The sequence below is a fragment of the Oryx dammah genome, unplaced genomic scaffold, assembly GCF_014754425.2.
Source record: "Oryx dammah isolate SB20612 unplaced genomic scaffold, SCBI_Odam_1.1 HiC_scaffold_16, whole genome shotgun sequence".
Classification (NCBI taxonomy): Eukaryota; Metazoa; Chordata; class Mammalia; order Artiodactyla; family Bovidae; genus Oryx; species Oryx dammah.
Genome location: NW_024070200.1, coordinates 8,545,612 through 8,568,537, shown reverse-complemented (window position 1 = coordinate 8,568,537; position 22,926 = coordinate 8,545,612). Strand labels below are relative to the sequence as shown.

The window sequence follows — 22,926 nt, the reverse complement described above, 5'->3', positions numbered from 1 at the left end:
GGACATTTATCAATCTGCCTGTGGTCATATCCCGATAAACTTAATGGAATTTATGACTTTGTTCTGTTACAGAGATAATTAGTGTATTCTTTTAGGCAATGGACAGTCCAAGTCCAAGTCCTGAGGCTCTTTTATCCGGGGGGCTCTGGTTTCCCATTGGTATGCTGCTTCTATAGACACGAAGTTCAGAGTGCATTGGGAGGGTGGCCATTTGTGTAGCCTGATGTTTGCAGCCTGGCCTAAGATGGAGTCCAGCTCTGTCTGCTTCCTCCTTCAACTCCAGCATTCTTGCCTGGGAAATCCCATGGACAGAGGAGCCTGGTGGGCTACAGTCCATGGGGTCGCCAAGAGTCGTACATGACTGAGCGACTGAGCACGTGCGCATGGGCTTCATGGTGGGGGTGGTGGGGGCGGTCTCTGGAAACACGGGTGATTTGTATCTGTCCTCCACCAGAGGCAGCAAGAAGGCCCATTGGTCAGGCCCTCTGCAGGAACGGGATTTCCCAGCTGGTAACCAGACGTCTGGGTTGAGTAGCGGCAGGTCTGCCAGCACCTGCTTGCCGGCTCCAGGGTCCCTGTGTAAACTCACGAGCTCCTTCTCTCCAGAGTTCGTGTGTTCGCTGGATGCATCGGATGAGTTCCTCAAGGAGCGGGTGATGAACCTCCCTGAGAGCATCGTGACAGGGACCCACTACAGCCAGGACCGGTTCCTCCGCGCTCTGAGCAACTACCGGGACGTCAACACCGAAGACGAGACTGTCCTCAACTACTTCGACGAACTTGAAATCCACCCAATCCATATAGGTACGAAATAAACTCAAGGATAAAGTGAACATGGAGCACCACTGCCCAGTGTCTGGACCCCCAGCCAACCTGGGGCATGCCTGTCATAGGGCTGGAGGTGCGCAGAATAGTACAAGCGTGTGTCTAGGGCCCAGGATGTCACAAGAAAAGACAGGGGAGCTGTCTACTTGAGGATTTAGTGGAGTGGGTGGCGGGTGGGGAGTGTTACTATTGTACGAAAACGTGGATGTATTACGAAGTTGAATGCCAAATTGCATTATTTGTTTTACCAAATTGGCTTTTTTTTAATGAATGAGACAATTTATTAACCCAGTATCATTTGTTGTAAAGCTTCTTGTTAGCAGCTGCCACCTGTGCCATGATTCTATCCAGGTCTCTACGTCCATGAGGTCAGTTTGTGGCCCCCATCCTGGTCCTGTTCCACCAATTTCAGTCTCTCCAGGCCTTGGAGGACCTGGCGGGCCACACCCTTGGAGCCTCTGCCGAAGTAGCTGGGCATGACACCATTCTCTGATGCCCCCCACCCTGACAGATCTGGGTTTCAGAGCCAACCCCAGTGCCAGCCTGGAGGTACAGGTGCCAGGCTGTGGTAGCTGCTCATGTAGAACCACTTCTCATTGTAGGGAGCGAGCTCTTTATGTTTGGCCAGCTTGACCGTGTCCACCCATTCAGGGACTTTCAGCTTCCCAGACCTTTTAAGGAAGGCTGCTGGAGTTCTGATGCACTTCTCCAGTTTCATGTCTTTTACAGTAACTCCAGGCACGATGCGCCCTCTGCGCTGCTAGCCAGGGGAAAGGGGCATTTTTAAAAAATATTTATTTATTTGGCTACGCTGGGTCTTCGTTGTGGCATGTGAGATCTAGTTCCCTGACCAAGGATCAAACCCAGGGCCCCCTACATTGGGAGCAAGGAGTCTTAGCCACTGGAACATCAGGGAAGTCCCCAAATTGGCATTTTTTTTAAAGGGTACTTCAAAGTTAGGTAGTTTGCTGCCAGCTGCATTGGGCCATTTCCCCAGCATCCTTGGGAGCAGCGTCCTGTTCCCAAAGCTTTGCGGGGCCCTGGTATTCCTCACAAAGCCCCTCCTGGCCTTTAGGCTGGCCAGCTCACCCCTTGTTGCTGTTGTTTGCTGTTTCATCCCTAAGTTGTGTCTGACTCTTGTGGCCCCATGGACTGCAGCATGCCAGGCTTCACTATCTCCCAGAGTTTGCTCAAACTCATGTTCATTGAGGAGAAGGCAATGGCACCCCACTCCAGTACTCGCACCTGGAAAATCCCATGGACGGAGGAGCCTGGGGGGCTGCAGTCCATGGAGCGCTAAGAGTCGGACACGACTGAGCGGCTTCACTTTCACTTTTACTTTCATGCATTGGAGAAGGAAATGGCCACCCACTCCAGTGTTCTTGCCTGGAGAATCCCAGGGATGGGGGAGCCTGTGGGCTGCCGTCTATGGGATCGCACAGAGTCAGACACGACTGAAGCAACTTAGCAGCAGCAGCATGTTCATTGAGTTGGTGATGCTATCTAACCATCTTATCCTCTGCTGCCCCCTTCTCCTCCTGCCTTCAATCTTTCCCAGCATCAAGGTCTTTCCAATGAGTCAGCTCTTTGCATCAAGTGGCCAAAGTAATGGAACTTCAGCTTTACCATCAGTCCTTCCAATGAATATTCAGGGTTGATTTCCTTCAGGATTGAGTGGTTGGATCTCCTTGCTGTCCAAGGGACTCTCAAGAGTCTTCTCCAGCACCACAGTTCAGAAGTATCAATTCTTCAGCTCTCAGTCTTCTTTATGGTCCAACTCTTACTACTGGAAATACCGTAGCTTTGACTAGATAGATCTTTGTTGGCAAAGTAATGTCTCTGCTTTTTGGTATGCTGTCTAGGCATTAACTCACTCTTAGCTACTCAGAAATCAAATAGCTCTTCATCACATTCCTCCTGTTTCCTGTAAACACTTAACTCAGAGCTGAGCACCCAGCAAGCATGCAGTGAACATGCTCTCTCATCCTCACCGCAGCCTCATCGTTACTGCCTCCAGATCCCATCTGTCATGGCTGGTTTCTCCTCCTCTTGGCTCAGTGAACCCCTGAACTTCCTTTCTGGTTTTCTGGATCTTGACACTTTCTGCTTCCTCTGGGTTTGCTAAAAAAATCGCTAATCTGATGGCAGCTTAGTGCCCAGGTTGACTTTTGGGGCCTCCCGAGGCCTCTCTCCATCCCCTCAAACCAGCTGGGGCACATCCCAGTCCTGGAGTACTGGGAGGCTTAGAGCTGACGGAAACTGTCAGCAGGAGAGCTGATTCCAGTTTCTGGCTCTGCCTCTGTGAAATAGGAAAATAATCCCTGGCTTGTTACTAATGGTGGGGATTAGAGATAGGAAGTGTCTGGCACATTGGCGAAGTTCAACAGCTGGTAGTTAATCTTATTAGTAGTACAACAGTAAGGCAGAGAATGATGTGTATTATGAAATGAGAATACATTTATCAGTCTGCAAATTCTGCTCTGTTTTGCACCATCAGAAGTGATTGGATTTTGTCTTCATCTGGACAGGCCTGTGCATGTTGCACACCAAGTTCTATAGGTAGAAGCTAAGGAGTCTACACCTACTAGTATGGAAAGTAGTTTACACGATTTACCCAGAGAACTAGGAAGGAGTGGTGAGCAAACTTCATAAAAGTAGTGATTGTCATCTTTTTCAGTAAATCCCCCCCCAAACTATTTGTGGAACGATGAGGAGAGCCCCAGGGAGAAACAAGGCAGAAATGATGAGGTGGAATGAATGAGTGATCACTGTCTTCTGCCTCATTCCACGCCCGTCACTTTTGGCCTCATCTTCACACTCACAACCACAGAGACAAGGGAAAAGCAAAGGGGTGTAATGTATCCCAGTGATGGGCATGGGGGAGGGCGTCAAGGTCAGGAACGCAGCCCAGCCTTCGGAGGATCTTGAATGGGGCCCTGGAAGGATGCTGGCACCTGCGTCCTCTCTCTGCACGTCTGTACCCCACTTCTCTCTCAGCATCTCTTTCTGCCCTTTATTTATTTATTTTTTTTGGCTGCACCATGCAGCATCTTAGTTCCCTAACCAGGAATTGAACCCAAGCCCCCAGCATTGGAAGTGAGGAGTCTTAACCGCTGAATTGCCAGGGATGTCCGCTCCGCATCTTTTTTCTCTTTTGCTCTTTGGACCAGGGTCTCTCTCTCTCCTTTCTTTGGCCCACGTGGTAAACGAAGGTTGCCCCACAGCCCTGCAGTTCCCATGTTAACACTGGGAGCCAAGCTTGTAGCTGGATGTGTCTCTTTCCATGCTTAACTGCACATACTTAGACGAGCAGATGGGAGGTCATGGTTGGGTCAGGTGCCCACGCCCCAGCTAATCCTCCATTCATCCTTCCCAAGGTCAGGGCAGAAGTACTCCTGGAGGCAGCAGTGTTCTATCTTTCAAGTACATCAGGGGTGTAATACTCTACTAGGGGAGCCAAGGAGAAATGCATTGAAATGTCAGAGCTCAGGCAACCAGGAAATGAGATTTTTTTTGAGGGGGGGGGTGTGGTTTTTGGTTTGGTTTTGCTTTTGATGGGCTTGTTTCCACCCACCTACCAATGCACTTGGCTCCGTTCTTCCCCTCATCCCATGTTGGAACCTGGTGGTGCTTCTAGTCTAGGTCAAGGTTCTACAGTCCAAACACGGGGGCAGAGGGAGTACAGCAGTGGCTGTGCTTGGGGGCTGCTGAGCAGTTACTCCCAAGGAAGGGCTGGAGGCGCTTGGCTCTCACATGCGCCTACTGCTCACCCTTCTGTGCAGAGACCTTCCAAGCAAGCCCTGGAGACTGGTGTAGAATTTACTATTCAGTGAGTTGTGCAAGGAGGAACTTCCTGTTGTCAGCAAGCCTTCCCCACTCTCCCCTTCCTCTCCCAGGTCCCCTTCTCCCCCTCCTCTTTTTTCTCTTTCTCCTTCTGGTCTTCTCCTTAACATCAGTCACATATTCTGGAGTTTGGACTTTTTCTGATTCAATCAGGCTAACTGAAAAAGTTAATTCTTTAAAAAAATGAATTGAAAATGTATCCTAGAATCACTGATTCTCAGAAACAGAAAACAAAAGAAACCTGGAGGTCACTCAGCCCCCTCTCTGCCCCCATCCAGGTGCAGGACTTCCTTTTGTGGAAATCCCCCCAAGTGAAGTGCCCTACTACTACTACTAAGCCGCTTCAGTCGTGTTCGACTCTGTGCGACCCCACAGACGGCAGCCTACCAGGCTCCCCCGTCCCTGGGATTCTCCAGGCAAGAACAGTGGAGTGGGTTGCCATTTCCTTCTCCAATGCATGAAAGTGAAAAGTGAAAGTGAAGTCGCTCAGTCGTGTCCGACTCTTAGCGACCTCATGGACTGCAGCCCACCAGGCTCCTCCGTCCATGGGATTTCCCAGGCAGGAGTACTGGAGTGGCATGCCATTGCCTTCTCCGAAGTGCCCTAGTCTCTGCTTAAATGCCTCCCAGGGTGAAGAACTCAATCCTTTGAGGAGGTCCACACCCCCATCCATCCACTCAAATCAGAGGCAGGTGTCACAGCTCAGAGACCTGAGCCCCAGGCTTGCTCCATGTAACTCTCAGAGACCAGTTTGATATTTGCTAGTCAGGCCAGAAATTCTAAACTGTGCTGGTAAACTCAAAGAGGAAACCCCCATATAGTAATTTACACAATTCGCCATTACAGGATTACAGTAATAAAGAATTTTCCTGAGTCTGGTCTCAGGATAGATTGCGAGCAGGGACCAAACTATAAAAAAGTCTGTGTGGGTCTCTTTCTTTCTCCTAATCAATAAAGATGTAGGAAGACTTGAAGATGCTCAGAACAGACTTGCCATCAAACAGCTCATCAAGGAGGTCGGGGAGCCTCGCAATTATGGTTTAACGGATGAGGAAAAGGCGGAAGAGGAGCGGAAGGCTGCTGAGGAACGGCTGGCCAGGGAGGCCATGGAGGAGGCAGAGAGAGAGCACAAGGAGGCAGTGGAGACGGCCGAGAAGATCGCCCGCTGGGAGGAGTGGGTGCGTGTGTGCACGTGTGTGGGGTCAGGGTGCGGGGCGCGGGGCTGGCGAAGCCATCTGGGCCTGTTGCACTTCCCTTCCTGCTAACAGAGAAATGTCGTGGAAATAACCGAAACAATTTTGTTGTTGTTTGTCGTAATTTTTTCATATATATTATTTTTTTAAAATTTCTTTCCTATGTACCATTTAAAAGAACATGCCCTTGGTCTTTTGCTTAGTGTAAACAATAACAGTAAAAACAGCTAGGACTTCCCTGGTGGGCCAGTGGTTAAGAATCTCCCTGTCAGTGCAGGGGACACAAAGTGTGACCCCTGGTCCCGGAAGATTCCACGTGCCATGGAATTGTCCACCACAATCACTGAGCCCAAGGCCCTAGAGCCCACACACAGTAACAAAGGCCCAGCACTGCCCCAAAAAAAGTTTTTTAAAAAATACCAATGAGCCACTGATGTAGTATGAACAATAAAATACTGCTGCAAAAGTGTGCCATTAGGCTGCATTGTCAACCTGGCGATTTTGTTTAGTTTCCCTCCATTCACCCATCTAACTTTGGTGGTCAGCCTCATTTCACCCTCCTTCTCATCACTGAGTCTTATTATCTATTCTGCCTCCAAACACTGCATGCAGATCCAGCCACAGGGCTCCACTTCTGCTGACCAGGGTGCTAGACTTATGTGGTGCCTTCTGGTTCGTCTCCCCAGCTCCACTCCCTCCATCTCCAGTCTGCCCCCCTGCTGATGCCTGGCAGTCCATTTAAAATATAGACCTACCATGGCCATTCCCTGATTAAACTCTTCACAGACTGTTCATCATCATTAGATGAAAGCACAAACTCCTTATTGTGGGCCCCAGGGTCCTCTGTGACCTGGCTCCTTCTAAGGCCATTTAAACAGCCTGCCACCTGTGTGATTCACTTCCTCCTTGCTTTGAGTTTTTGCTAAATGAAGCTTTTCAGTTCAGTTCAGTTCAGTCGCTCAGTCGTGTCCGACTCTTTGCGACCTCATGAATCGCAGCACGCCAGGCCTCCCTGTTCATCACCATCTCCCGGAGTTCACTCAGACTCACGTCCATCGAGTCCGTGATGCCATCCAGCCATCTCATCCTGGGTCGTCCCTTTCTCCTCCTGCCCCTAATCCCTCCCAGCATCAGAGTCTTTTCCAATGAGTCAAAGTACTGGAGTTTCAGCTTTACCATCATTCCTTCCAAAGAAATCCCAGGGTTGATCTTCAGAATGGACTGGTTGGATCTCCTTGCAGTCCAAGGGACTCTCAAGAGTCTTCTCCAACACCACAGTTCAAAAGCATCAATTCTTTGGCGCTCAGCCTTCTTCACAGTCCAACTCTCACATCCATACATGACCACAGGAAAAACCATAGCCTTGATTAGATGGACCTTGGTCGGCAAAGTAATGTCTCTGCTTTTGAATATACTATCTAGGTTGGTCATAACTTTTCTTCCAAGGAGTAAGCGTCTTTTAATTTCATGGCTGCAATCACCATCTGCAGTGATTTTGGAGCCCCCCAAAATAAAGTCTGACACTGTTTCTACTGTTTCCCCATCTATTTCCCATGAAGTGATGGGACCAGATGCCATGATCTTCGTTTTCTGAATGTTGAGCTTTAAGCCAACTTTTTCGCTCTTCTCTTTCACTTTCATCAAGAGGCTTTTTAGCTCTTCACTTTCTGCCATAAGGGTGGTGTCATCTGCATATCTGAGGTTATTGATATTTCTCCTGGCAATCTTGATTCCAGCTTGTGTTTCTTCCAGTCCAGAGTTTCTCATGATTTACTCTGCATAGAAGTTAAATAAGCAGGGTGACGATATATAGCCTTGACATACTCCTTTTCCTATTTGGAACCAGTCTGTTGTTCCATGCCCAGTTCTAACAGTTGCTTCCTGACCTGCATACAATGAAGCCTTTATTCTTTGTCAAATTAAGTCTTTCTAATGAGGCCTTTCCTGGGCACCATATTTAAAGTTCAACACCTGCCCCTCAGCATAACATGTCATATCCCTTTCTATACATTTAAATTTCCCCTTTGGGGACCTCCCTGGCAGCCCAGAGGTTGAGACTTCCAGCGTCCATTGCAGGGGGCATGGGTTTGATCCCTGGTGGGGGAACTAAGATCCCGCATGTTATGCAGCATGGCCACATTCATTCAAAAATGAATTTGCACTTACGGTTTGTACTCTTTGCACTTATTTCACCTCTGTCCATGGGATTCTCCAGGCAAGAAGACTGGAGTAGGTTGCCTTGTCCTCCTCCAAAGGATCTTCTGGAAGTAGGGATCAAACCAGTGTCTCCTGCATTGGCAGGCAGATTCTTTATCACTAAGCCACCAGGCAAGCCTAAAGCAATGTATATTTTATATCTTTGTCTTGTTTAATGTCTTTTGCTGTCTTTTGTTTAACTAATGTCCAGGAGTAAGCTGGACTGATGTGCTTAAGCCCTATCCAACCCCCTATGCTGAAAAGGGAGATTTCTCAAAGGAAATCTATAATTATTAGTCCTGAGAGAGAGGGACCTGAGACACAGTTTTTGGATGCTGAGCAAGGCATAAACACAAGCCCACCAGACCAATACCTTCTAGACTTTCTATTAGACTTCTACAGTTCTATGATCCTTCCTTCCTTCCTTTCTCTCACTTTGCTTGATCTGGGCAGCTAGAAATTATTTCACTGTAAGAGGTGAGATAGGTATCCAGTTTATTATTTTCTAAGTGACTATGCACTTGTTAAAACACCATTTACATCTTTTCTCTGCTGATTGGAAACACCATCTTTATCATAATGTAATGAACATTGCTACTTCTAGAGAACTCTGGCGTGAGTTGTATGAAACTGTTCTTCTTTTTCTGTCTATTTACCCTACCCACAATGTTCTATTTGTAGAATAAACGACTAGAGGAAGTGAAAAGAGAAGAAAGAGAATTACTGGAGGCCCAGTCTATTCCCTTGAGAAACTATTTAATGACCTATGTTATGCCAACACTTATGCAGGGTCTGAATGAGTGTTGTAAGGTCAGACCTGATGATCCTGTTGATTTTCTGGTAAGAGATTTAAGTGTCATTTTTTTTTAAATATCAATTTGAAAATAAAATATGCCCAAATCTAAATGAAAAACCAATTGAGATAAAAAAATTGTGTATCTGGTTATTTTGGAAATAGCCTCTAATACCTTCATCATAGTTTATAATAGTTTATAATAAGTTTCATCATAGTTTATAAGACTTTTATTACTCATTTGAAAGTAAAAAGTTTATATACTTCCATTTTTATTTTTTTAAGTATTGGTTTGTTTTATTATTAAATGTCTGAAAGTGAAAGTGAAGCTGCTCAGTCGTGTCCGACTCTTTGCGACCCCATAGACTGTAGCCTACCAGGCTCCTCTGTCCATGGGATTTTCCAGGCAAGAGTACTGGAGTGGGGTGCCATTTCCTTCTCCAGAGGATCTTCCTGACCCAGAGATCGAAACTGGGTCTCCCACATTGTAGGCAGACACTTTACCGTCTTGAGCCACCAGGGAAGCCTATACTTAAAGTAATGGAAACTATGTTAATAATGAGGACTATTTCTTATTTAGTCGCTTCCAACTCTTATGCAACCCCATGGACTTGCAGTCCTCCAGTCTCCTCTGTCCGTGAGATTTCCCAGCAGAGAATACTGGAGTGGGGTTGTCATTTCCTTGTCCAACTTCCATTTTTAAGTACAATGAATTTTCACTTTTATAGTACAAACTAATGTACTATTAATTCTAAAAAATAATACATTTTAAATTGCTGATACTTTTTTTTCTTTTCAATTACAGGCGGAATATCTTTTCAAGAATAATCCTGAAACGCAGTAAAACTTTGAAGATATCATGTCATGTGCTTTACCGAGCTCAAGATGAGTTTAACATAGTAATTTGAAAAACTGCTTTAAAAAAAAATGCTTTTCTAGTTTTGGGGAAATTCTTTTTTTTCTTCCTGCAATCAAATATTTTATTAAGTGAAATCATAAAAAGCCCTATGGTCATGAGTCACTACTTCATTAAAACCACGAGTGCTAAGTTGCTTTTGTCGTGTCTGTGTGACCCTATGGACTGTGTGACCCGCCATGCTCCTCTGTCCATGGGATTCTCCAGGCAAGAATACCAGAATGGGTTGCCATTTCCTCCTCCAGGGGATCTTCCTGAACCAGAGATCGAAGCCGTGTCCCCTGTGTTTCCTTCATTGGCAGGCAGATTCTTTACCTCTAGCGCCGCCTGGGAAGCCTAATTAAAACCATATTTGAGAGGTAAATTGTTAAGGTGTAACTGTGTATAGCTCATGGGATAAATGTTGACTTACTATTTCACTCTTCATCTGAGTATTCTGCATGATAATGTTCATAGTAACTCAATTTACAGCATGAAGAAAGTCAGACGACATATTATTCCAACATGTGAGCTAATGAGTTTAAGTGAGTTGTTATGGCCCCTGCACCAATGGTGTTAAAATGAAAATACATCAGAACAGTTTATGTTTTTTGAGTCACAGGAAGTCAAACAGGGTCGGCTTCTGCAAGGTGGTTTCTGAGTTTAAGATCAGCACCCAACCTATGAGGCAGAGACAATTATAAACCTCTTGGGAGAAAAATTCATGTAACAGGATGAATAATTTTTAACATCTGTGATAATTAGAAAGTAGCTGAATATTCTTAACAAACTAACTAACTTTATTTATGCCTATATAGGCATAAATAATCAATCCCAATGGTCCTTTCCAGTTCTAAAAATCCCATAATTCCCACAACCACACTGGATGAGAAATCGATTTCAGTTCAGTTCAGTTCAGTTGCTCAGTCATGTTCGACCCTTTGCAACCCCATGGACTGCAGCAGGCCTACGTTTATCTTAATGACATGTATCATTTCTTTAAATAATACCTGAATATAACTGCACTACACTTTTTACACTACGTTTTTGTGTGGCAAAATATACACAGCACAAATTTATCATTGCAACCATGTTAACGTGTATAATTCAGTGGTACTAAGTAAATCTGTGACATTGTCCAATCATCACCACAATCTAGCGGCAGAGCTTTTTCATCACCTCAAATGGAAGCCCTGTACCAATTATCACTCTGCATCATCCCCTAGCCACAAGCTTCTAGCAAACACAAATCTGTCTCTATGGATTTGTCTACTCTGGAGAGTCATAAAATGCGTGGCCTTTTGTGTCTGGCTTCTTTCACTTAGCATGTTTCCAAGCTCCATCCATGTTGTAGTATGTATCAATATTTCATTCCTTTCCATAATTGTGTCTGTCACTCTACACATAGACTGTATTTCGTTTAATCATGCATGCCTTGATGGACAGTTGGGTTGTTTCCACCTTTTGGCTGTTGTGAATAGAGCTGCTGTGAACATTTGAACACAAGTTCCTATTTGAACCCCTGTTGTCAATTTTCAGTAGAAACCTAGCTGTAGAAGTATAGTCATACGGTAATTTTGTGTTTGACCTACCGGGGGAATTACCAGACTAGTGGGTGTATAGTAATATCACATTGTGACTAAGTACATTTTCATGTGCTTGATGACCACTTGTGTATGTCCTTGGGAGAAATCTATATTTGAACCTTTTGCTCACTTTTTATTTGGGTTGTTTATCTTTTTGTTACTGAATTGTTAAAAGTTCTTTAAGAATTCTAGATAGAACACCCTTATCAGCTATGTGCTAATCAAATATTTCTTCCCATTCTGTGGCTTGTCTTTTCACTCTCTTGATATTGCCCTTTAACGCACAAAACTTTTAATTTTGATGATATCCAATTACCAGTTTTTCTTTTACTTCACTGCACTGTTTTGTCCCCATTTTTATTATTCTTCGCTTTTTTTTTCTTATTCTTAAGTTTTATGTATTTTTGAAACTTTTTGATTTGTATTGGACTATAGCCGATTAACAATGTTTCCGGTGAACAGCAATAGGATTTAGCCATACAAATACATGTATCCATTCTCCCCCAAACCCTGCTTTCATCCAAGCTGGCACATAATACTGAGTAAAGTTCCATGTCCTATACAATAGGTCCTTGTTGGTTATCCATTCTGAATATAACAGTTTGTACATGATCTTCCCAAACTCCCTAACTATTCCCTCCCCCTGGCAATCGTTAAGTTCATTTTCTAAGCCTTTGCATCTCTTTCTGTTTTGTAAGTTCATTTGTATCATTTCTTTTTAGATTCCACATATAAGGGATATCATACAATATTTCTCCTTCTCTGTCCGACCTCCTTCACTATGACAATTTCTAGGTCTAACCATGTTGCTGCAAACGCACTGCACTATTTTTGATCCTTATTTTAATTGAAAATATGAAGTAACTAAAGAGAACCTGGGATGTCAGGTCCATGAATCAAGGGAAATTGGAAGTGGTCAAATACGAGATGGCAAGAATGAACGTCGACATTTTAGGAATCAGCAAACTAAAATAGACTGGAATGGGTGACTTTAATTCAGATGACCATTATATCTACTACTGTGGGCAAGAATCCCTTAAAAGAAATGGAATAGCCAGCATAGTCAACAAGAGAGTCCAAAATGCAGTACTTGGATGCAATCTCAAAAACGACAGAATGATCTCTGTTCATTTCCAAGGCAAACCATTCAATATCACGGTAATCCAAGTCTATGTCCCAACCAGTAATGCTGAAGAAGCTGAAGTTGAATGGTTCTATGAAGACGTACAAGACCTAGAACTAACATCCAAAAAAGATGTCCTTTTCATTATAGGGGACTGGAAAGAAAAGTATGAAGTCAAGAGATACCTGGAGTAACAGGCAAATTTGGCCTTGGAATATAGAATGAAGCAGGGCAAAGGCTAATAGGGTTCTGCCAAGAGAACGTGCTGGTCATAGCAAACACCCTCTTCCAACAAGACAAGAGAGACTCTACACATGGACATCACCAGATGGTCAACACTGAAATCAGATTGATTATATTCTTTGCAGCCAAAGATGGAGAAGCTCTATACAGTCAGCACAAACAAGACCAGGAGCTGACTGTGGCTCAGATGATGAACTCTTTATTGCCAAATTCAGACTTAAATTGAAGAAAGTAGGGAAAACCACTAGACCATTCAGGTATGACCTAAATCAAATCCCTTATGATTATACAGAGGAAGTGAGAAATATTTAAGGGACTGGATCTGATAGAGTGCCTGATGAACTATGAACGGAGGTTTGCGATATTGTACAGGAGACAGAGAGCAAGACCATCCCCAAGAAAAAGAAATGCCAAAAAGCAAAATGGCTGTCTGGAGAGGCCTTACAAATAGCTGAGAAAAGAAGCCAAAAGCAAAGGAGAAAAGGAAAGATATACCCATCTGAATGCAGAGTTCCAAAGAATATCAAGGAGAGATAAGAAAGCCTTCCTCAGCGTTCAGTGCAAAGAAATAGAGGAAAAGAACAGAATGGGAAAGACTAGAGATCTCTTCAAGAAAATTAGAGATACCAAGGGAACATTTCATGCAAAGATGGGCTCAATAAAGTACAGAAATGGTATGGACCTAATAGAAGCAGAAGATATTAAGAAGAGGTGGCAAGAATACACGAAAGAACTGTACAAAAAAGATCTTCACGACCCAGATAATCACGATGGTGTGATCACTCACCTAGAGTCAGACATTCTGGAATGTGAAGTCAAGTGGGCCTTAGGAGGCATCACTATGAATAAAGCTAGTGGAGGTGATGGAATTCCAGTGGAGCTATTTCAAATCCTAAAAGATGATGCTGTGAAAGTGCTGCACTCAATATGCCAGCAAATTTGGAAAACTCAGCAGTGGCCACAGGACTGGAAAAGGTCAGTTTTCATTCCAGTCCCTAAGAAAGGCAATGCCAAAGAATGCTCAATCTACCACACAACTGTACTCATCTCACACACTAGTAATGGAGAAGGAAATGGCAACCCACTCCAGTATTCTTGTCTGGAGTATTCCAGGGACAGAGAAGGCTGGTGGGCTGCAGTCTATGGGGTTGCACAGAGTCGGACATCATGACTGAAGTGACTTAGCAGCAGCAGCAGCACACGCTAATAAAGTAATGCTCAAAATTCTCCAAGCCAGGCTTCAACAATACATAAACTGTGAACTTCCAGATGTTCAAGCTGGAAAGGCAGAGGAACCAGAGATCAAATGGCCAATATCTGCTAGATTATTGAAAAAGCAAGAGAGTTCGAGAAAAACTCTATTTCTGCTTTATTGACTATGCCAAAGCCTTTTACTGTGTGACTCACCACAAACTGGAAAAATCTGAAAGAGACGGGAATACCAGACCACCTGACCTGCTTCTTGAGAAATCTGTATGCGGTCAGGAAGCAACAGTTAGAACTGGACATGGAACAACAGACTGGTTCCAAATAGGAAAAGGAGTACGTCAAGGCTGTATATTGTCACTGTGCCTATTTAAGTTAGATGCAGAGTGTATCATGAGAAACACTGGGCTGGATGAAGCAGAAGCTGGAATCAAGATTCCTGGGAGAAATATCAATAACCTCAGATATGCAGATGACACCACCCTTATGGCAGAAAGTGAAGAAGAACTAAAGAGCCTCTTGATGAAAGTGAGAGGAGAGTGAAAAAGTTGGCTTAAAGCTCAACATTCAGAAAACGAAGATCATGGCATCCAGTCCCATCACTTCATGGCAAATAGATGGAGAAACAGTGGAAACAGTGTCAGACTTTATTTTTTGGGGCTCCAAAATCACTGCAGATGGTGATTGCAGCCATGAAATTAAAAGACGCTTACTCCTTGGAAGAAAAGTTATGACCAACCTAGACAGCATATTCGGAGAAGGCAATGGCACCCCACTCCAGTACTCTTGCCTGGAAAATCCATGGACAGAGGAGCTTGGTGGGCTGCAGTCCATGGGGTCGCTAAGAGTCGGACACAACTGAGCAACTTCAGTTTCACGTTTCTCTTTCATGCATTGGAGAAGGAAATGGCAACCCACTCCCGTATTCTTGCCTGGAGAATCCCAGGGACGGCGGAGCTTGGTGGGCTGCCATCTGTGGGGTCACACAGAGTCAGACACGACTGAAGTGACTTAGCAGCAGCAGCAGCAGCAGACGACAGCATATTAAAAAGCAGAGGCATTACTTTGCCAAGAAAAATCCCTCTAGTCAAGGCTATGGTTTTTCTAGTAGTCATGTATGGATGAGAGTTGGACTATAAATAAAGCTGAGCACCAAAGAATTGATGCTTTTGAACTGTGGTGTTGGAGAAGACTCTTGAGAGTCCCTTGGACTGCAAGGAGACCCAACCAGTCTATCCTAAAGATCAGTCCGGTATGTTCATTGGCAGGACTGATGCTGAAGCTGAAACTTCAATACTTTGGCCACCTCAGTCGAAGAGTTGACTCACTGGAAAAGACCCTGATGCTGGGAGGGATTGGGGGCAGGAGGAGAAGGGGACGACAGAGGATGAAATGGCTGAATGGCATCACCGACTTGATGGACATGAGTCTGGGTAAACTCTGGGAGTTGGTGATGGACAGGGAGGCCTGGAGTGCTGCGATTCATGGGATCACAAAGAGTCGGACATGACTGAACTAAACTGAGGCTTACAAGCAGACAGGCGAGACTGCTGCACTCCAGCAATCTCTATAGTGAGGCTACAGGGTTACACTCTTCTAATCAAAGGAAAAGTGGGAAGAGGAAGAAAAACTTTTCTGTCATTTTTTTTTTTTGACAGTTGGCCAAAAAAAAAAAAAAAAGCCAGTTATAGATCAGAACTACAAAGGCTGAAGATTTGCAATTTTTAGACACTGGTTATAAATTATCTTTAGAGATCAAAGAGAGCACTGTCAACATGATCATGGAACTTTCATCATTCTTGAGAAGATGTCATGCTTCCATCATTAGTTCCTCTTTGTCAGCTACAAATTGGCACTTACCAAGAGCGCTGTCAAGACTGAACAACAAAGGCATTTCCCATCAGCCTCTAAGGAGACTGAACCCCATGCTGCTATAGCTGTTGATCCTTAAGAAGCCTTGAGGGAGTTGAGGGTGGAGTGAGGCACTTGGTGTGCCAGGGACTCTGGTGGGACAGGTCTTTAGATAGGTGGCTGTTTTTAGGAACAGATTTTATGATCTCAATCCTCAATCCTCTCATATCTAGAGAAGCACTAAATCCCTTCAGTGTTAGACACTCAGTCCTGTCCGACTCTTTGTGACCCCATGGAGTGCAGCCCACCAGGCTCCTCTGTCCATGAGATTTTCCAGGCAAGGATACTGGAGTGGGTTGCCATTTCCTTTTCCAGGGTATCTTCCCAACCCAGGGATCGAACCCCCGTCTCCTGTACTGCAGGCAGATCCTTTAGCGACTGAGCTACAGGGGAAGCCCAAATCCCTTCACGGGGACATCAGATCCTCATGACTAACAAAAAAACCTTTTGTAAATTGAGTGCTTCATGGTACTGAATTCCCCCTTCACCAAATCCTTATATATTGGCCTTCTCCCACTGCTGCTTTGGAGCAGTCTCTCAGAGCTGTCTGAGATGCTGCCTCCTGGGCTGTGGTCCTCATTTTGTCCCAAATAAAACTTAACTCTCAATACTCAAGTTGTACATCTTTTTTAGTCAACATCCTCCAGGTTGGGCAGGGGAGGTTTTTTTGTTGTTGTTCCTACGTGGTCAAGCTAGGTCTACAAAATACCGTTTTCATGGGTGCAGGGAGTGTCTCTTTGGGATCAATAACTTACTGAGCTCAGTGGGTAGGATGTGGGGTTCCTGCCACCACTGTTTCATTGTTCTGGGGCACGTCTCCTGCTTCTGCAGCCTGGTCTTGTTGCTGAGCAAGCCTGTTTGGTTTTGGGGTCAAGCACACCTGCTTGCTTTCTTTTTTGACAGGGCTGGGTCTCTGTTGCTGCGAGGGCTTTTCCCTCAGCAGGGAGGGGCTGCTCTCCAGTTGTGGAGGGAGGGCTTCTGGTTGCAGTGGCTTCTCTTGCTGTGGACCACAGGCTCGAGGCACACGGATTTCAGCAGCTGCAGCATGAAGGCTTGTAGATGTGGTGCACAAGCTTTAGTTGCCCTGCGATACAGGGAGTCTTCCCGAAGCAGGGACTGAACCCACGTCCCCTGCATTGGCAGGTGAATTCTTATCCACTATACCACCAGGGATTAGGGTGATGGCAGAGTAGAGTCTGGATGTCAGGTGGATTTGAGAGGTGGAACCAGTAGGACTTGAGGATGGATTGGGTATGGGCAGTGAGAAAAAGGAAGGATCAAGGATACTGACTTGTTCTGAGCCTGAAGGATGACTGAGCTACTGAGAGAGAGGCAGAGATAAGAGAAAGCACAGGTTTGGGCCAGTTCTAATTAAAGTGCTACTGCAGTTCTGAGACAGGAAGCAGGCAGGGCAAAACTTTTAAAAGAATGACCTATGACATAGCCCACAACATAACCTGATTAGAATCAACTAGGTCCAAGACTTCCCTAGTGGCTCAGATTAAAGCGACTGCCTACAATGCGGGAGACCTGGGTTCGATCCCTGGGTCGGGAAGATCCCTTGGAGAAGGAAATGGCAACCCACTCCAGTACTCCTGCTTGGAAAATCCCATGGACAGAGGAGCCTGGGAGGGTCGCAAAGAGTTGGACACGGCTGAGCAACTTCACTTCACTTCAGGTCCGAGAAGGCAGAAGAGCAGACTTCCACCTAAGTTTGAGCCTCAGTATACGTTCACTATAGCACATCAGCACACTAAATGACGTACCCCAGGTGCCATGACTTGCCAAGGACAACCACAGAAGGTCAAAAAGTGGGCTGTGGCCCAATTCCTGAAAATCTTCACCCCTTCCCCCAAATAGCTAGAATACTCCTCCTACTCATTAGCCTGTGAAGTTACCCACCCCTACAAAAACTGACAACCCCCATTCTCCCCTGCAGCTCTTGCCTCCTGACATGGCCCCCACTCTATCTATGGAGTGTGTATCCTCCCCCGATAGACCTGTTTTCACTTTACTGTGGCTTACTCTTGAACTCTTTCCTGCTCGAAGCCAAGAACCCACACTTGGGACTCAGAAAAGACCTGTGATGTGACCATCCTCTCTCTTTCCTGCAAGTCCTTCCTTTCACGCAAATGATAGAAGACACATTCTTCAAAACATCAACATCTAAAAGGGGAGTGAGAATTTAATGAAAAGATAGCTCAAGAGAACAGCACTATTAGATAGAAGTGTTTGCTATTATTTTGACTTTAGTGACTCATAAATCTGCCTTTTGACTGAAATTTTAAAAAGTATACACCAGTAGTAGCCAAATGAGTCATTATAGTTTACTATTTGGATTAAAAAAATCTCTGTATCACACAGTGTCTCCAATGATCACCTCCTAAATAACACAGAAATACAAACCAGGTAGTCCTCAATAGGTGAAGAAATTAAAAAAGTATTTTCTGTGCATGGGACTTACCTGGTGGTCCAATGGCTAATACTCCGACTCTCCGACTCTAATGGCTAAGACTTGCAACTCTACGGACTGTACCTCGTAAGGCCCTACTGTCCACAGGAGTCTCCGGGCAAGAATACTGGAGTGGGTTGCCATCTTCTTCTCCAGGGGACCTTCCTGACCCAGGGATCAAACCCACATCTCTTAAGTCTTCTGCATCAGCAAGCTAGTTCTTTACCACTAGGACCACCAATTAAATAAATATTTTTTTAAAATTCCTCTGCATTGTTTTATTTGCATGCACTATGTACCTAAGATAACCAATCTGGGAATCTTCCCACCAGTACAGTTTGTGTGGAAAATGCAACTTGAATGATACTTAAGATTCAGGTAGAAAAACATCTCCCCCCTTTCTTAGCAGCTGGTGGAAAGCAGGCCGTGGGGCAGGCTGTTGCAATAAGGCAGCAGCTGGAGGTAGTGGGCTGGAGCTCCAAGGACATGCAAGGCAAGGCTAACACTATACAGATATTGTCAAGGCTAACACTATACAGATATTGTCTTAACCAAAAACTGATAATTGGCTTTATCTCACTCTCCACTTTCCATGGCTCAAACTACATCCTTAATTGATGATTTGTGACCACCTAGCTCATTACTCACTTGTGAAATATGAGTTGGATTAGATTGTAGTGGCCCAGTGAGGCAAAGCCCTTCCAGAACTGAAATAGGATTCCAAGACACCATCAGTTGCTTTCAGAGTTTATAATCTGTCTCCAGCCTTTACATCTCAATTCCTGGAGTGTTTTCAATAGCCTCACAGACTTTTCTGAAGGTCCCAAAGGCACATCAAAATCGACCCATATCAAACCATTCTCACAATCTTATCTCCTGGCTCAGTTATCTTCTTGTCTCCTAATTCATTTGTTCTGTCCCCTTCCTAGAAACTTAAACCAGGATTAACCACAATGCCTAAATCTCTCTCAAATTGGATTAATTGGAAAAGACCCCCAATGCTGGGAAAGATTGGGAGCAAAAGGTGGCAGAGGGTGAGATGGTTAGACAGCATCTCTCGCTTAATGGAAATGAATTTGAGCAAACTGGGAAATAGTGAAGGACAGGGGAGACTGCTGTGCTGCAGTCCGTAGGGTCACAAAGGGTTGGAAACGACTTGGCAACTGAACAACAATCTCATTCCCATTTTATAACTTCCAAAGTCTTCCCTATTCACAAAAAGATCCACATCTTTCAGAAAGGCTACAGGTCTCAGGTCAGACTGTGTCAGCTATAAATTGGCCCTTGCCAAAAGCACTTGCCATCTGCCTCTGCAGGATTGAACCCTTTGCTGCTGCAGCTCTTGACCTCCAATAGGATCTGAAGGGAGTTCAGGGTGGAGAATGAGGCATTTTGTGCTCCAGGGAAACTGGTGGAACAGGTCTGTAGAGTTATTTTCAGGAACTGATTTCATGATCCCAATCCTTGCATCTCCTCATATCTAGAAAAGTACTAAATCCCTTCCTGGTGACATCAGCTCCTCCTGACTAACAGAAAACCTTTCCTAAGATTAAGTGCTTGATTGTGTAAACTCCTCCTTCACCAAAATCACATATATTGACCTTCCTGCACTACCCCTTTGGAGCAGTTTCTCCAAGCTATCTGAGATGCTGTCTCCCGGGCTGCAGTCCTCATTTGGCCCCAAATAAAACTTAACTCTCATGGTGTGCCTCTTTTTCAAGTCAACAGTTGGCTCCTCTGAAAGACTGTTTGACCGCAGTATCTAAAGTTGAACTGATTTATTTTTATTCTTGGTTCTTATTATGAAGTATAATTCCCTTATACGTTCACGTGTTTATCTGCTCTCACTCACCCAGAATGTAAGGTAAATGGGTCAGTATTTGACCATCATTAGTGCCCATTTTTATGAGCTACTTATAAACACGTTATTAATTTCACTGGAGCTTAGATTTTCAAAAAATCTAAAGACAAGTCTATTACTGGGCCCCCAACTAAAGCCACAAGAGCTAAGGGCTAATGAGTAGAACTGGAATAAAACATGTCTGTCTCCAGGCCACTGCTGTTCAGTACAATTGAGGGCCACGTATATAATTTATATTTTTGTAGCAGTCAAGTTTTTTAAAAGATGTTTATTTGGCTGCACTGTAGCTTAGTTGCACACACAGGATCTTTAGTTGTCACTTGTCTCATGCAAACTCTTTAGTTGAGGCATGTGGGGTCTAGTTTCTTGACCAGGGATGGAATCCAGGCCCTCTTGCATTGTGAACAGAGTCTTTCCCACTGGACCACCAGCAAAGTTCCCAGTAGTCACATTTTAAAAAGTAAAAAGAAACAGTTGGAATTTTCATATTTTTAATGCATTATATTTAAATCAAGATATAAAAAACTGTCAGTATCTCTGACAACACATGTGATTTGTACTTACATCATATCTAATGGACTAGCCTCATTTTACAGGTGACAAACGGCTACCCTATTGGACAATATGGGTTTTAGACCCTTGTGGTTTTCCAGTCCCACTAAACGTTTGGTGAAAAAAAAGGGAAATCTTTGGTTAGACTTCCTGAGAATTTACAAAGGCATATTAACATGTTTAAAGAATTCAGAACTTAAATTTTCCCTATTTGACTGCTCTTTAGAACTTTAATTTCCCCTATTTGACTGCTCTTTAGAACTTTAATTTCCCCTATTTGACTGCTCTTTAGAACTTTAATTTCCCTTATGACTGCTCCCCTGCCCTCCATTAAGCTCTGTGTGACCCTCTGGAATGAGTTCTAAATTCGAAGGAAGGAGAATCAAGAGTCTAGTCAGTTTAGGACATTCTTTCTGAAACTTTGGCTGGAGGTTCGGAGTGAACGCTTAGGAACAGAATGGATTGAAAAAAAACATAGCCTTGGGGAAACTGGAGGCGAAAAGGCCTTTGCTAACATTCCAAGGGTTACGGCCACCTACGTTTCTACTGAGTGACAGCTTTATTAGTGAGTTCCAGGGCCCCAGTTGTCAAAAAAAAAAAACAAAAACACAACAGCTCGTGTTCCCGAAGCCGCGGTCATCAGAGTCCTAGCCTTCAAATTTCTATTCACTCAAGTTATTTCTCGAGGGCCTGCGTACACATTAGTGGGCAGAACACCTTCAAGGCCTCACGCTGAGTTAAACTGAGTCTAGCAGGGCAGGAGAGTCCTAGCGGCGACCCTGCGCTCCTCTCTGTTGCTGGCTGTGCCAAGCACCCCTCTTGCATGACCGCATTCAACAGGCGCCAGTCCCCTGGGAAGCAGGCAGACACTCACTCTTCAGAAAAACAAGGAGAGGCTGAGTGACTTGTTACAATTCAGTGACACCGTGCCGAGCCCCGCGCTCGACTGGCACCCGGGGCGAGTGGTGGGCCCGCGCGGGCGCCTCAGGCCCCTCCAAGTGCCTCTACCGACCGGTCCGAGTAGCAGCGCGACCTCGGGCGGCGAGACCTGGGCGATCTCACAATGCACCAGAAGCGACGCCCCTCTCCGGGCCCTGCCGCGCGCAGTCCGGAACGCATCGGCGACGAGACCAGCCCGACAAGAGGGGACACCCGCTCCCCTCCGCCGCTCAGAGAAGGAACCCCTCACCTTTCTCACCCTGTCCCGCACCCAGAATGCAGCGGCGGAAGGTGGACGGGATCCGGGCGGAAGTTGCCGGGGCGCCAGACGGAAGTCGCTGGGGCGCAAGCAGGCTATTGAACTACCCTTCCCGTGAGGCTTCGCGGCGCCGTGCGGCTGCTGCGCGCAGGCGCGCGCCCGGCGTGCGTGGCGACGTCACCGGTTCTAGAACGTTGCTGTGGTAGCGCTCGGGCGCCATGTTAGGACGAAGGGGAAGGAGGAGAAGCGCTTAAAGCGGCGGGAGCGGGTGCGGGAGTGGGGTAGGACCCAGGGCTAAGGCAGGCCCCCGCCCCCCTCCCTCCCGCCTCAGTGGATCATGCCCAGGGCGGCAGCGGCGGCGGTTGCGGGGGGGAAGTGACTGGGCGGTGCCGGCGCAGGAGACGATGCCGTTGTAAGTGATTTGTATTCTGTTTTCTCCCGCATGCCGACGGGGCCTTGGGGGGCGTCGGGCGAGGGGGAGGGGTCGCGGGAGCCGGGCCCTCGCCCCTCGGGGGAGGCCGGCAGGACTGGGGCTCTTCCTGTTTCCTCTCTCCCGTTCGCCGCTTCACTTCCCCCTTGTGCTCCGTTCCCGCTTCCCACTACTCCCCCACTCCCTCGCTTTGGCGGCTGTTGGGCCGGGGGGCCCTTCCCCTTCCGAAAAGGGCCGGAGGAATCTCTTTTAACTCGACTGCTCGAGCTTGGCCCGATAATAGAAAGGAGGCGAGGGAAAAAAAAAAAAATCCGGTGGCCAGCGGCCCGGGCGGAAGGCCCTGCTGCTTCTCGCCGGGTCTGCACTGGGGGTTCGGGCTTGGCCCCCCCCCCGCCCCCACCCCGGTGCCTGGCGGGCTCATTCCGCTGCTTCTGTTCCCGGCCTACGTCTCCTCACCGTTTCCAAGTTGGCCCACGTCGTGCGCCAGTGTTAACCCACTTCACGTTCCAGCTTGCATGAACACGAGTTAAAAAAAAAAAAAAAAACACCCAGTTTTGAGCGTCGAGCCCCGCTGTTTGAAACCTCTATCCCCTCCACCCGCCCCAGTCCCCTCCAGTCT

General features: G+C 45.9%; 2 protein-coding genes and 1 pseudogene across 10 annotated transcripts in view; 2 read left to right on the top strand and 1 right to left on the bottom strand.

Annotated features, from left to right (window-relative positions):
- Positions 1–9,898, top strand: part of AK7 (adenylate kinase 7) — a 72,404-nt gene extending 62,506 nt beyond the window's left edge. Inside the window, exons 15-18 of one of the 2 annotated variants that reach the window (XM_040257080.1) lie at positions 607–804; positions 5,626–5,846; positions 8,739–8,897; positions 9,656–9,898. In XM_040257080.1, the coding sequence (XP_040113014.1) occupies positions 607–804; positions 5,626–5,846; positions 8,739–8,897; positions 9,656–9,694 (617 nt within the window). In that variant the 3' untranslated portion in view covers positions 9,695–9,898. Of the gene's footprint in view, positions 1–606; positions 805–5,625; positions 5,847–8,738; positions 8,898–9,655 lie in introns of those variants that run through there. The other variant, XM_040257081.1, reaches the window with a different exon arrangement.
- On the bottom strand, positions 1,120–5,509 carry LOC120875662 (annotated as a pseudogene).
- Positions 9,899–22,063: 12,165 nt separating the features above from the next.
- The window catches only part of PAPOLA (poly(A) polymerase alpha), a 54,375-nt gene continuing 53,512 nt past the window's right edge, over positions 22,064–22,926 (top strand). For 4 of the 8 annotated variants that reach the window (XR_005723939.1, XR_005723937.1, XM_040257078.1 and 1 more), the window contains exon 1: positions 22,096–22,289. Coding sequence is in view for 5 of the 8 variants with exons in the window: in XM_040257078.1 (XP_040113012.1) it covers positions 22,282–22,289 (8 nt within the window). In the remaining 3 variants the exon portion in view is untranslated. Of the gene's footprint in view, positions 22,290–22,926 lie in introns of all 8 variants that reach the window. The other 4 variants (XR_005723938.1, XM_040257077.1, XM_040257075.1 and 1 more) reach the window with 3 other exon arrangements.